This window comes from Dermacentor albipictus, chromosome 6 (genome assembly GCF_038994185.2).
Source record: "Dermacentor albipictus isolate Rhodes 1998 colony chromosome 6, USDA_Dalb.pri_finalv2, whole genome shotgun sequence".
NCBI lineage: Eukaryota > Metazoa > Arthropoda > Arachnida > Ixodida > Ixodidae > Dermacentor > Dermacentor albipictus.
In genome coordinates, this window is record NC_091826.1 from 48,554,476 (window position 1) to 48,567,253 (window position 12,778).

Genomic DNA, 12,778 nt, shown 5'->3' on the forward strand with positions numbered 1-12,778 from the left:
ATCACCCACTGATGAAATCCCCTAAATGCTATCACAATGCATCTCTCTGAGGTGACAAAATTAGGAGTTCATGGATATTTTTATTTTGTTTTGTAGTTTTTTTTATTGTGTGTGTTTTTTCACATAACTGCTGAACACAATGTGGACCAAGGCCTAGAGCACCGGATTGCTCAGTCTTGCTTGACTTTGGAACGCCGAGATTCAGCTGAGAGTTCATGTTAGGCAAGTCATTTCCATGTGTCAAAATAGTTCTGATTTTATTACATTGCCTAGTAGCAGATGTGCAACATGCACCATGTTTCGTAGCATGATGGCTGGTTGTTCAGCTTGTTTTGGGTGGTGAGAGACGTTTCGAAGGATACAAGCTGTTTGATAAAGCTGCAAGCACTGTAAGAATATTTTCGTGACACTTTTGCAGTGATGACTTAAGTTAACATTCTTTGGCCTTCAAGGCATTTTCTGAAGTATTGCCGTTATATTTATCTTCGTCGTGTTTTCTTGGCAAAAAACACTGCATTGCTACCATTATTCTGGCTGTAGCAGTGCTATAGCGTCCACTCACAATTCCATTCGTAGTCGTCCAGCTGCGAGTAGTATTTGTAGTTGTCATTATCATTGGAGCCATAGTGTTGCAATCATGGAGTAACTGTTCAACCAGCTACTACTTACTGTTCAGAGTGCTACTCAAAGAACCTTTCCTTTGAGGTGCTTTCCCACAAGCTTTATTTACTCTAACTCGGCCACTGTGGTAACCTAAATAATTTCAGCGCAACTAGGACAGCTTTTTTGTTTTTTAAACGACAGCTTTATTTGGCATTTCCACCCGCTTTACCGCTTGTTCGTTTCTAGCCATTTATGGCCAACTTGGAATGTTAGATGTCACTCTAAATACATAATAAATTCGTAAAAATGTCCAATGGTCGTTTTCGAATCCTGGTCCCCCACTAGCGGAGTTTGATACTCTAACCATTAGACCTTGGACGCATGCCAGAAAAGGCGGAATAAACTCATGCAAGCCAGAGCTTAGACGTTTGGCATGCTCGGCATGGCGCATAGGAACAATTTACCTATAAAAAGTGAGTACACACATATTCTAGACTATGAAGAAAGAAGTTGACAGCTCGTCTCGGATACCACATTTCGATGTGCTAAATTTTATTTTGGTTACAATCTTAATAAGGACACTTGTAACACCCCCTGCTTCCTGGCCAACAATCTCCTGTAGCAAGTATCAACCATTCTTTGGTAACAACAGGAAGTTCGTAGCCTGTATCTTATCGTGCTGTGGTGCGTTTCTGCAAGGTCAAGCGCGATTCAACACATCCTTCCGCTTGCTCTGCAACGCCCACCATGTTGGCTGCTAGACACGCTCTTCACTGAAACCTGCCTAGTGTCTGTGTCATAATATGCATGCTATCGCTTACAAAGATATAAACCCAAAGTTGGTTCTGCGAGTTTCTCTTTTTGGGAACAACTGTGCATATTGACTTCCTCCTATGGTTCAGTCTGAGCCACATTTTATTTCTTCTGCCCAGAGAATGATCTGAAAATCAAAACACTTCAGGTTGCTCCTTTAGATAATGTGAAATGAACGTGTAGGTGACTAGCTCATTGCTTAGCCCATAAAGTGATGCATGCCTTAGGCGCTGTGGCACCAGAATGAGTGAATAAGTGCTTGCAGTTGTTAGAAAGTCACTCCACACAAGTTTGCTTGTACGAGTAAAAATACTTTATTACGAAAGAGAAAAATGTCATAGAAAGTGTCTGTGTTGATCTATAAAATACTCTGTAGAAAAAGCACTGCATATTGAAGATCATAAAAGCTTGCTCCAGAAGAAAGGAACTTTTCCAGGCTACATATCGGTACGAGGAATGCAGTAAACAGAACAATGCATAAAACAGTACTTTTTGCCTTTGTATATAGTATGCAGTACACGCAGGGGACGCTGCGCCTTAAAATGGCAAAAACAATAAAAAACAACGACTGGAAAGAGGTTTGCATTCAAAACGCCAATGCACAATAATGCCTCTTTGAAAACAACTGTTGCGAAATGTTGACACTATTAAGCAAAATATCCTTCCATAAGAAGCATGATTTCCACAGCAGTCCTTGACATTCTTCAGCAACAAGTGTAGAGAACTGATAAACAGGCAAAAAAACAACAAAACAAACCTGCAGTAGTGCTTTTCCAGTTCTGTATCAAGACAATAGCAACTGCAGGCAAAAATTACAGCAAAGTAAACCTGCAATCTAGATTATTAAGTTGTGTATCCAAGACAACAGTGACTGCAAATACAGAGCTACAATGCCATTCAAGCTCTCTGGTGGATTCTCCAAGAAATCGCTCTTTTCCTGATTTTATGTTCAACACCATCATTGCATCATAACAGTTATATTCAAGAACGGGCATTAATGTGCTCCGATGACTGGCCATAAACTTTTTTATTGTTCTTGCCATCCTGTGGTGGCAACCACCTCAAAAAATAATCGTGCCGTCTTGAATAAACAACAACAAAAATAGGAGCTTATGTGGAATTCTGATGCTGTCGAACACAAAAAGCATTTGGAAAGAATGATTCGTTGAATGATCTTGCGGTTATCATTTATGGCAACCCTTAACGTGCAGGCTGATAAACAATCAAATATAGCAAAAAAGTTTTGAAGTGGTGCTTTCCTTAGTTACTGTCACACGTTGATATGACAGTGAATGGCAAACATCAAGCTGCATCACTACTCCGGAGTCTTTGGCACAAATGAAGAGACTAGATGGACAACTTGATATGCTCTGACTAGGCGCAAGACTTCAGAGAATTGTTTGGGCTCAGTAGTGCAGAGAAAATAACAACAACGAAAGGAGAAAAGCTCGAAGTTTCATGCAACGTGGTCTGACCATAACGGGGAACAACACAACCAGCAAAAATGGTTTTTGAGATGAGACTAGTGTTCTTTCGATTGCTTTTCTTTCTCGCGACCTTTTCTCGAGCTTTGTCAACGAAAGGTCGCGGCACAACCCTGACTACACTCAACATCCAACTGAGAACAAAAGAAAGCTATAAACTGAGAGAAGAAAAAAAAGTAAACAGGCCAAGTGCAAGGCACCCACTGCCGTTCACTCACTGCCATTCACCCGCGAGCTAGTTTGTTGTTTCTAGAAAACCGTTGGGGTTCTTCTTTTGCCAGTTCCACATGTCCTTGCCTGGAAAAATGAAAGCCACAAAGAAAAACAGTGTAGTTTGACAATGATTCGTTTACATATGAGCAATACTGGCAGCGCTCTTCAGTGCAAGTACCGGAAGGGAACAACTAAATTTATAATTTCACCCTACTTGCATCTCAACTTGTGCGCTAAAGTTGCTAACTAAAAAAAACAATAATTATTGAAATGGTCAATTAAGGAATGCATTAGGAATTACAAACCTGACATGTCCTATTCCCCACAGCTATGAATTTTGGCTCGCAAAAATTATTTTGCCCTAAAGACAGTCGTTGGCTGCAAATTAAAAAAGAAGATTAAATTATGGTGTTTTACGTGCCGAAACCACTTTTTGGTTATGAGGCACGCCGTAGTGGGGGACTCCGGAAATTTGGACCGCCAAGGGTTCTTTAACGTGCACCTAAATCTAAGTACACGGGTGTTTTCGCATTTCACCCCCACCAAAATGTAGCCGCCGTGGCCGGGATTCAATGCCACGACTTTGTGCTTGGGAGCCCAACACCATAGCCACTAAGCAACCAGTCATTGGTTGCAGGGCGCTGCTTTCAAGAAATATATAATCCACTCATTTACACACACACACACACACACACTCTTAAAAATGTCCTCTCATCTCATCAGCTGCTTTTGGTCTCAATGCTCTGCCCTGGGAAACCACAGGCAGTTTGTAATAACCATATGTCCTGTTATGCCGATTCAGAGCTTCAATATACATTACAGTATAATGGGCTAATCAAAATTTTTAGTATTATGATGGCTGTGCAGAATGCCAAAATGGGCTGTCCTGAATTAATTTCAGCCTGCTGGAGTTTTTTAATCTACATGGCAAACAAGCATTTTCACATTTCGCTTTATCAGAATGCAAACTTGGCAGTGGAATGCTGCAACCTTTGAACCACCATGGCAGGTTTCTCTGTGCTAAGAATGAACACTTCTTTTTTAACGTTAAGAAAATGCCGATTACGTATTGGAAGAGTACTCCACCAGCCTTAAATTATTCGTGGTGTCTCTCTAGTGGTGCCCCTTCTATTATTTTAACATAACAGTGGCGCAACTTACACATGTCGTAGAGTGACTTCTCGGCCTTCCAGCCAAGCTCCGCCTCGGCACGGTCTGGAATCGCGTACAGCTCGGCGACGTCGCCCTGTCGTCGGTCGACTATCTTGTATGGAATCTTCGTGCCGGACGCTTGCTCAAACGCTGCTATCACCTCCAGCACCGTGGAACCCTGACCTGTGCCCAGGTTGAAGGGCTGCAAACAGACAAGGTCAAAAGCACAACACTTGAACGCACCAGCGAGATACAGCGGTCGGGGATTTGCCGTCTGGTGGCATCTCAAAGATGGCAGTGTTTGCCAGACTGTGGGGAGAAGTCGTGCTTGATAAGAGGGCTAGTGAGTGAGCACGCTGGAGTTAACTAGAATTACTATAGATAAATGTGGCATGGCAGTCGTTAAGCTACCATGGAAATAACGGTTAGTACGCGGGTTTGTCTAATCTTTGTGCTTATGGCTTCGGACATTCTTGTGGTGTTAGTTATTATGCTTTACCTTTCTAGCTTTCCGAGAAATTATATATGTTTGTTAAACATGTGAAGGCAACCAGTTTCTCTGCAGAAGCTGAATTATTGCGCACCGCTGCATTTATAACGCAATACTTAGATGAAATTGATCAATTCACAAACGGATAAAGTCGTTCGAAGCTAGAAGGGTGAAGTTTAGGCAAATATATGGACCCATTCTCAGGATGGCTGAACCGTCATGCCTGCAGCTCTCATAGACGCTAGTGCCTGAGCTCTCCGAGGTAATTTTTGTAGGAAGCCTCACGGCCGGCACTTATCGCTTGACACGTTCTAGAGCTTATGATCTGAATAGAGCATGGACTGCTTGTATCAAGGCATTCTCTCAAAAAAATCCATTGCTGTATGTACATTACAGTCAACAGTAAAACAGGACACCTAGCTAGCAATGACAGGATGTTTCTTTGCATTTATTGAAAAGAAGTGGCTGATGTCATCAGCTGGACATGCATTTATACAAAAGAAGATTGCCTATGAGCCATTATGCTCTATCTCAGCGTTAATTGATGGCAGAACACTATCTGCATGTTCCCTTTAACAGTGGACCATGCTGTACATACCAAGCATCGACATAAAAAATAAAGGCTGACGTAATAGTTTTGTGGAAACCCAAAAGGTGCGAAGAAGTACGTAATTAATAAAAAGAAAATTATTTTATTTTATTAAAAATAAAGGTGTGGCAAGGTGTCATCAAATTCTACAGCCACACTTTTTCTACTTTTTGAAAAAGATATTGCATTTAGCACTGCCTTGTTAGTGCCCAATTGCATAGGAAGAGTCCTTTTGACCAGCATTGTTCAGTAAAGATAAAAGGCGTAACCAACCTTGCAACCGTGGATCTCTCCAGCCATGACCTTTTCCAGCGTTGCCACATGACCTTTGGCAAGGTCAACCACATGGACATAGTCGCGAACACCTGCATTGTGGCAAAAGAGGCCTCCTCAGTTATGTACAATGTTTACAAATCTGTTTTAGGTGTTCTTACCACCCACGTCTGCCTGTAGTGTTGCTGACAACAAAACTCCTTTAAAGCAAAAGATGGGCAAAGCAGCTTGGGCTGTGGCCAGTTGGCCAGCAATCATTTGAAGTGAAATATCAAACATTTCGAGGCACACATCAAAGCATGCCTTCAAGGAAAGCAGTAGGAATACTGGTGCAATCGATGTAGAACATTTGTAAACCACGGACTTTGTGAAAAAAACTGCACCGCTATGTACTTTTGACCAGAGCCATTAAAACAATATGATACTGTCTGTTGCAAACGCTTCTCAAGGCACATGTGTTCAAATTCCAGGATGTGTGCTCGTGTTTCTGAAATATTCAGATCTTTTAGGAATTCCGTGCCCCGTGAACTTCTGATACTAACAGTACACAGCCATGTGTGCTAGAGAGCATGTTATGCTCACACACACGCATGGTTGAGGTGTCAGCGTTCTTTTAACTTTCGTTTCATCCCAGTGCCCTTATTCAAAAGTGCACAGGGTCGTAATACATTTGGACCTCGTTATAGCAAAGCCACATTCATTACAAAACTGCTTTTGTTACATATGCTGCACACTCATATCAATGAGAAAAATGTTATATTTACTGCGTTACATTGAGACTTGATTGTAAGCTTGCACATTACCATTCACCTCTCTTGTCTATCGTTGCAAAGCTAAACGATGGACATGGGCTTCTAGCATTTGCTGCACAATGCCCTTCATCAACTATAAACCAGTGCGTTACATGTGTTCAGGTGAACGAAAGTAAATGATAATTTCTTGATTATCTATAGCCGGGCAAAATGGTACACCTTTCAATTTCATAAGGCCATAAGGCATGGGCAGCTGATGTGTTATCTGAAACTTCTTGCCAATTCTCTCAAGAAAAAGACGGTTCGAGTAGCTGGGCTGATCAAGCACCATGTTGGCGATCAAGCTCACCTGTGCCGTCGCGAGTGTCGAAGTCGTTGCCAAAGACGGAAAGCTCTGGCCGACGGCCAATCGCCACTTGTGAGACGTAAGGCATGAGGTTGTTGGGTACACCTTGGGGGTCTTCGCCAATGTAGCCGGATTCGTGGGCGCCTACTGGATTGAAGTATCGGAGCAGCACTATCGACCAGCCCTGGGATATACAGGAATAAGACAAAGGCCACTCGCTATAGGAGCTACAGGTTTTTTGTTGAAAACAGTCACTTGTAATCCAGTGGGACCAGAACTGTACCCGAAACTAAATGAAATGTGCAAGCTCGAAGGTAGCTAGTGCAAAACACAGTCAAAACCTTGTCATAACACAAGTGATAACGAACTCATATATACAACGAACCCTGGCTCTTCGATTTGAAACAGTCGCTTGTATTTCTAGTGGGGCTGGAGCTGTACTTGAAACCAAATGAGATGTCCAAGTCAAACACAGCTGCCATGAAAAAATAGATAAATAAAAAAAACCTGAGTTGCCTTATCTTTACAGCAACAAGATGAATCTCAAGTGATTTTGAATATATAAGGAAATCGGCTAAAGGAAGTTCACTGATGCAAAAAAGGTGAGGCGTGCAGACAGGACCCAAGAGAAGAGGACAACACGAACGCCGGCGTTCATGTTGTCCACTTCTCTTGTGTCCTGTCTGCACGCCTCACCTTTTTTGCACAATGAATCCTTACCAACTAGCTCAGCTTTCTGTCATTTGAAGTTCACTGAACCTGTCGGAAATTTGATAAAGGTCCCCAAACTACTCTGATTATCAGACTGATTGATTGACTCATTCATTCGTTCATTTGGTTTAACGTCCCTAAGCACAAGTGTTTTTGCATTTCGCTCCCACTGAAACGCAGGCACTGTGGTTGGGAATCGAACCCAGGCAAGCCATATTAACATGTTAGGGTGGTAAAAATTTCCAAAGTCTCAATTCTTGCATGGTATAACTCGCAAATGGGGTCACTTGTCATATTCCTCTGGTGCGTAGTTACCTACCTGCGAGTAACCAGGAAGTTGTGCTTTTTCAAAACTTCCTGAAGTTGCGGAGAGGACGGTTACCTTGACTTGTCAACACAAAAGCAAGAATATTTCCTCTCCTCCGATTTCTAGCAAAGACGTTACTCGCACACTGCAGAAATGCCCTGCATGCCGCACACGAGGAATAACTGCCACGAGCCCAGCCATGACTTATACCACAGTGAATGCGTTAATGGAGCTCTTAAAAGGAGTCCACTGCACAATGTGCGAGATACGCAAAGTGAAAACTACTGACACTGGTTCGTCGAAATTAATCACGTAAGGTGCTTTTACATGTTGGCTATATATTTTCTAGTGTTTGCACCTTAATACCGTATACACTCGTATAAGTGCCGCACCCCCACATTGGAGGGCAAAATGTTGGGAAGAAAGTTCAAAACATCCCGCTGCAAAGTGAAGTTAGTTCTGTTGCTGCTAGATGACTCTAGCTGCTTTTCCATCCATGCTGCTCAAGCCGGCACCGCCATGCCATTATTTCTTTGTGTGGTGTGTCGTCTTGGCTGTGTTGGCAGCATTTCCAGTCAGATCAGTGGTATTTCACCTCTAGAGGTGGGAACCCAGTGTAGGTCAGTGCTGCTTGGGGATTATGGGCCGGCATCTGAGGTTGTTTACTGCAGTGCTACGTCATTTGCGCCTCTCTTACTCTCTGCTACAGTTGCAGAAACAGTACGAACCTTTAGTGGGCCATCATTGGCCTGATTCGTGCACACACCCAGCCAAGATTCTAGAAAAGAAAGTGTGCCCCTTACACGACTATATGCGGTAGTATATAAAAGAAAAAGACAAGTCGTAAATGTCACGTCGATTTTCCTTTAACGTATAACTCGCGAGGGACGTTCACACAAAGAAGATATGCCATTTCCACGCCCATGCTGTGACCCTCACCTTCTCCGAAGCACTGAGATCCTTGAGCATTTCCTCAATAAAGTACTTGGTGCGTCCGTAAGGGTTGGTGCAGGACTGACCCGTTGGGTGGTTCTCGTCGATGGGCAGATACTGGGGCACGCCATAGACTGTACACGAGCTCGAAAACACGATTTTCTTAACATCGTGACTCCTCATCACCTGCATTTGAAAGCATGAGGTTTTGAAGCTTGAAGTTTATTGTTTCAGCCGAAACAATTGTATTGCCCACAGGCCAAGACTAAAGGAGAAACTAGACTCCCGGCTTAAGTTGGTCCCATGTTCTGAGCTCTAGGAAGTTGTGCATGTTCTTATCATTGTGTGTGTTCTTATCACAGGAGACGCATCAACATTTCGTGTACCCAAAACATGCTTTGGCTGCACATGTGCAACATGTATTCATTTTAAGCTTGCCTACCTTTTGTGGGACACATACACGGTTTATTAAGAAGAATTATGGAGTTTCATGCGCCAAAACCACGATTTGATTATAAGGCACGCTGTAATGGGGGATTCCAGAATAATTTGGACCACTAGGGGTTCTTTAACGTGCACCTAAATCTGCAGGTGTTTTCACATTTCGCCCCCATTGAAATGTGGCCACCTTGGTTGGGATTCGATCCCGTGACTTCATGCTTAGTAGCCCAACACCATAGCCACTAAGGAACCACGGCAGGTACGTTTTATTAACGATGGTTTAGCTTTGACAACACATGAGCAGCAGCAGCCAATGTGCTGTGAAGTTATTAGTTCAGAAGTTAATTAGCTGAACATTGTTAATTGTCATGTTTATATTTGCACGATAATAAAATTGAAATTAATTTTGATTCCTTACGTAATAATGTCTGCTACTGAGAGTAATCCATCTCAAGAAGTAGAACTGTGCTACATGAAATGGGCAATTTTTTAAAATTCTGTAATAAAAATAAGAAAACACTCTATACTCTATTGAAGCAATCTTGGCAAGGTTGCAAGGCTGGTAAAGGTCTAAGTTTCTTGTCAGCAGCCTTTACATAGCATTAAAGCCGATGACATGGGCATCTAGTGGTTAGCACACATGACGTAAATCATAGACCACGACCTCTGAGATTTTCAGGGTGTTGCAGGCGCTGCCCGATCTAAGAGGTCATGCCCAAGCGCTAGGCTTGTCCACCATGCTCCGAGTTTTCCATAATTTGCGGTAATGGTGGTGTTCTGTTTAGTTTCGGTATCACACACGCCGTTTTCTTGTGGGTATAATACATCCCACTCGTATTTCAAACCTAAAATTTTGCGTGGGGTGCTGCTTCGTACCTATGCTATCTGAAACAAGGGCTTCTATGTGCTCCAACATATCACTGAAATTGGCCCCTCATTACTCTTTGAAGTAATCTGGTGATGTATCCATCTGACTTGTGCTTTTGTTTTTGCTACCCAGTTACCTTACGATCCAAGATTTTAAAATAAGATAAAGATGAACTAAGCACACCATTTCTGATGCATATGGCAGGTACGACCAGCTGCACGTTTATTGCACTTTGCCAGCATCATAAACGAGAGGTAGGCAGGTGTTATTGCTCGAACTATGTAGGCGTCAAGGTATTCAGAATGTGTGGCACTCACGTCAAGCAGGTTCACGGTTCCGCCGAGGTTGGTGCGGTAGTAGTCGAGCGGGATTTGCCATGACTCCCCGACAGCCTTGAGCGCTGCGAAGTGGATGACGCAGTCGAAGTGATGCTGCATGGTTCAGGAACAGGAGAGAGCGAGAGAGGGGAAAAAAAAAGAAAGCTTGAACCAGAGTCTAGTGGGTTGCCGTAGTACCAATGCTCGAATCGCACAAGAAAGTTTGCTGCATGCATTTGCCAACAAAATAGCAGACCGATTGTTATCTGTATGTAATGAAGATACATTGATGCTGTTTGTCTTTAAAAAGAAAAATATGGAATCTTGGATACAGTATAAGGTCTCTCTTAAAACAGATTTTGATGGTTATGTTTGCTTCTCACATTGCATCCGAAATGGAAACATTTTCAGGCATCTGTAAACATCAACCTAACTAGCTTTAGCTTTGATTTCATAGGAGTAACTAGGTAAGGATCTGTTAATGGTAAAACTGACAACGAGCAAGCTGCAGGCCGAATGCCAATAAACCTTTATGGGTCATTCGTTCATCACATAATATCTGTGAAATTGTTTTTGGCTTTGTGCTCACTGTAATTATATATTCACGCTGATATGCATGGCAGTTGTTGTGGTATTGGCATACATACAAAGTGTTCGTGGTTCTTGGGAAGGGCTGACAGTTAATTTTTAGCTGATATCAGAGATGTTCTGACAGCATCTAAATCATGAATTTGTCACATTTTTATTTTGCTGAATTAATAGTTTGAACATTCTCATGCATTCATCAGATAGCTATTCAGTGTGAGTTTTGCATAGTTTTACTTGGAAGTATGCTCGCCTTCTTGAAGATGTTGTCTATGGAATCCTGGTCATTCAAGTCAGCCTTGTAGAATGTCACAGTCTTACCGGTCAACTCCTGAACCCTCCGTAAGCTCTCGGGCATTTTACCTTGCTTATCTGCAAGAAAAAGTAGGTCCGTCATTCTGTTACCTGTGAGAAATTCACAGACAGAACGTGACCTGCTCGCGCGTCCACAATATTCACCAGACAATTGTATGTGTTGGCGATTTTTTCTCATTGAGAGAAAGTGATGGCCGAAAAGCTATTCAGTCATGCAATGGAGACATCATGGCGCTCTTGGAAATTGCACAAGTACAAAGCTTCACTATCTCGTTGTGAAACCTGTTCTTTCTTTGCAAAAGCTGTTATACGGTATGCAGTTCAATGTATTAAAGATATCTCCCAATAGAGCTTTTCTTGTAAAATATAAGAGGCACATGACACCAGTAGGCAAGACTGCATGTCGGTACAATGTATATATTGTTTTCCACCTTTCCCATGTCCCGGCTAGAATGTAACTGTCGGGGCACTTGTCAATATGTCAGCCAACTCTCGGCTGACAGCCCAGTTCGTTACTGTCGCTTCACTGCTGTATATGCGTGACAAGAATAAGCTGTGAACAGCCACGTCTACTAGGTGCCATTAAAATGTGTGCAACTAGGGTAAAAAAAAAAAAAAAAGCCATGTTTCAGCAGCTTGTGTGTCGTCTGCTCTAAGGAGCGACGCATGCGCGGTGACACACGCGTAAAAGCAGCCGACGTGCGCACCGCGCTGGCAGCTGCAATCAAGTTGCAACGAACCTGACAGCGCAGCGAAAGGTGTCTACTGCGCTACGCGCCGTAGCATGCAAAAAAGTATGAACAAAGCGACCGCCAGACAATCCGTACCCGGATGAGCGTTGTGGTAATTGTCCATGACAACAACATCGTAGTCGGCGTTGAGCAACTCTAGGACGGTGTGGCTACCGACGTAGCCGGCGCCTCCGGTCACGAAGATGCTGCCCTTGGTCATCACGGGATTGTTCCACCGCTTCTGCCAGACACGATGACACCTATCAAGAAACGACCTTTGATCGAGGGCCGTGTGCATATCGCCAAAGCGGTGACGCAAAGCCACGCGCTTTCCACAGTGTTTTCGAATACTCTAAGGAAATATGGCAATACGTTCTCTTTCCGTCCACACGGAGTCAATTCTCAGGGCTTTCACGTAGCACGGCGATCGAATCGACCCAATACACCCAGGAAACTAAATTCAAGGCCCGTACACGGTGTTCCATTCATTCCACGACTGCTTCCAGGGAATTCAGAAAATACTGCACTACCTGTTTAGTGTTACGTATGAGAGGTTCGAAACTCGCAATACAGATTGAGATGGAAGGCATGATACTCACGTCGGCACGCTACGTGGAACGGCTGAGGAAACCGACGTCGACTGCCTCTGCGGCACCGCCACTCGTCATGATCTCGCTAGCTGTCTTGTGTTTCGGTTTCTAAGCGGTACCTCAGCGCCACTACACAGTTGACTGCATCAACATACATGAAAGATAAAAAGTTTAAACGAATATAGATAAGCATTTCGTTTGATACTTGTCACAATGTGTATACTCAGTTTTGTAAAAGCAAAGCTATGTATTTTAATAAGGGCTC

At 43.1% G+C, this 12,778-nt stretch overlaps 1 protein-coding gene across 2 annotated transcripts; it reads right to left on the reverse strand.

Annotated features, from left to right (window-relative positions):
- Window positions 1-1,706: 1,706 nt before the first annotated feature.
- Gale (UDP-galactose 4'-epimerase) lies at window positions 1,707-12,671 on the reverse strand. Of its 2 annotated transcripts, none has more exons than XM_070540531.1 (9): window positions 12,523-12,671; window positions 12,020-12,183; window positions 11,131-11,249; window positions 10,293-10,406; window positions 8,673-8,852; window positions 6,719-6,899; window positions 5,618-5,709; window positions 4,275-4,467; window positions 1,707-3,197 (listed from the first exon to the last, which is right to left on the reverse strand). In XM_070540531.1, the coding sequence occupies exons 2-9, from the start codon at window positions 12,141-12,143 to the stop codon at window positions 3,136-3,138; spliced, it is 1,065 nt and encodes a 354-aa protein (XP_070396632.1). In that variant the 5' UTR covers window positions 12,144-12,183; window positions 12,523-12,671; the 3' UTR covers window positions 1,707-3,135. The 2 variants fall into 2 exon arrangements, with proteins under 2 accessions (XP_070396632.1, XP_070396633.1); XM_070540532.1 differs by having other exon boundaries at window positions 12,020-12,164; window positions 12,523-12,648.
- Window positions 12,672-12,778: the final 107 nt, after the last annotated feature.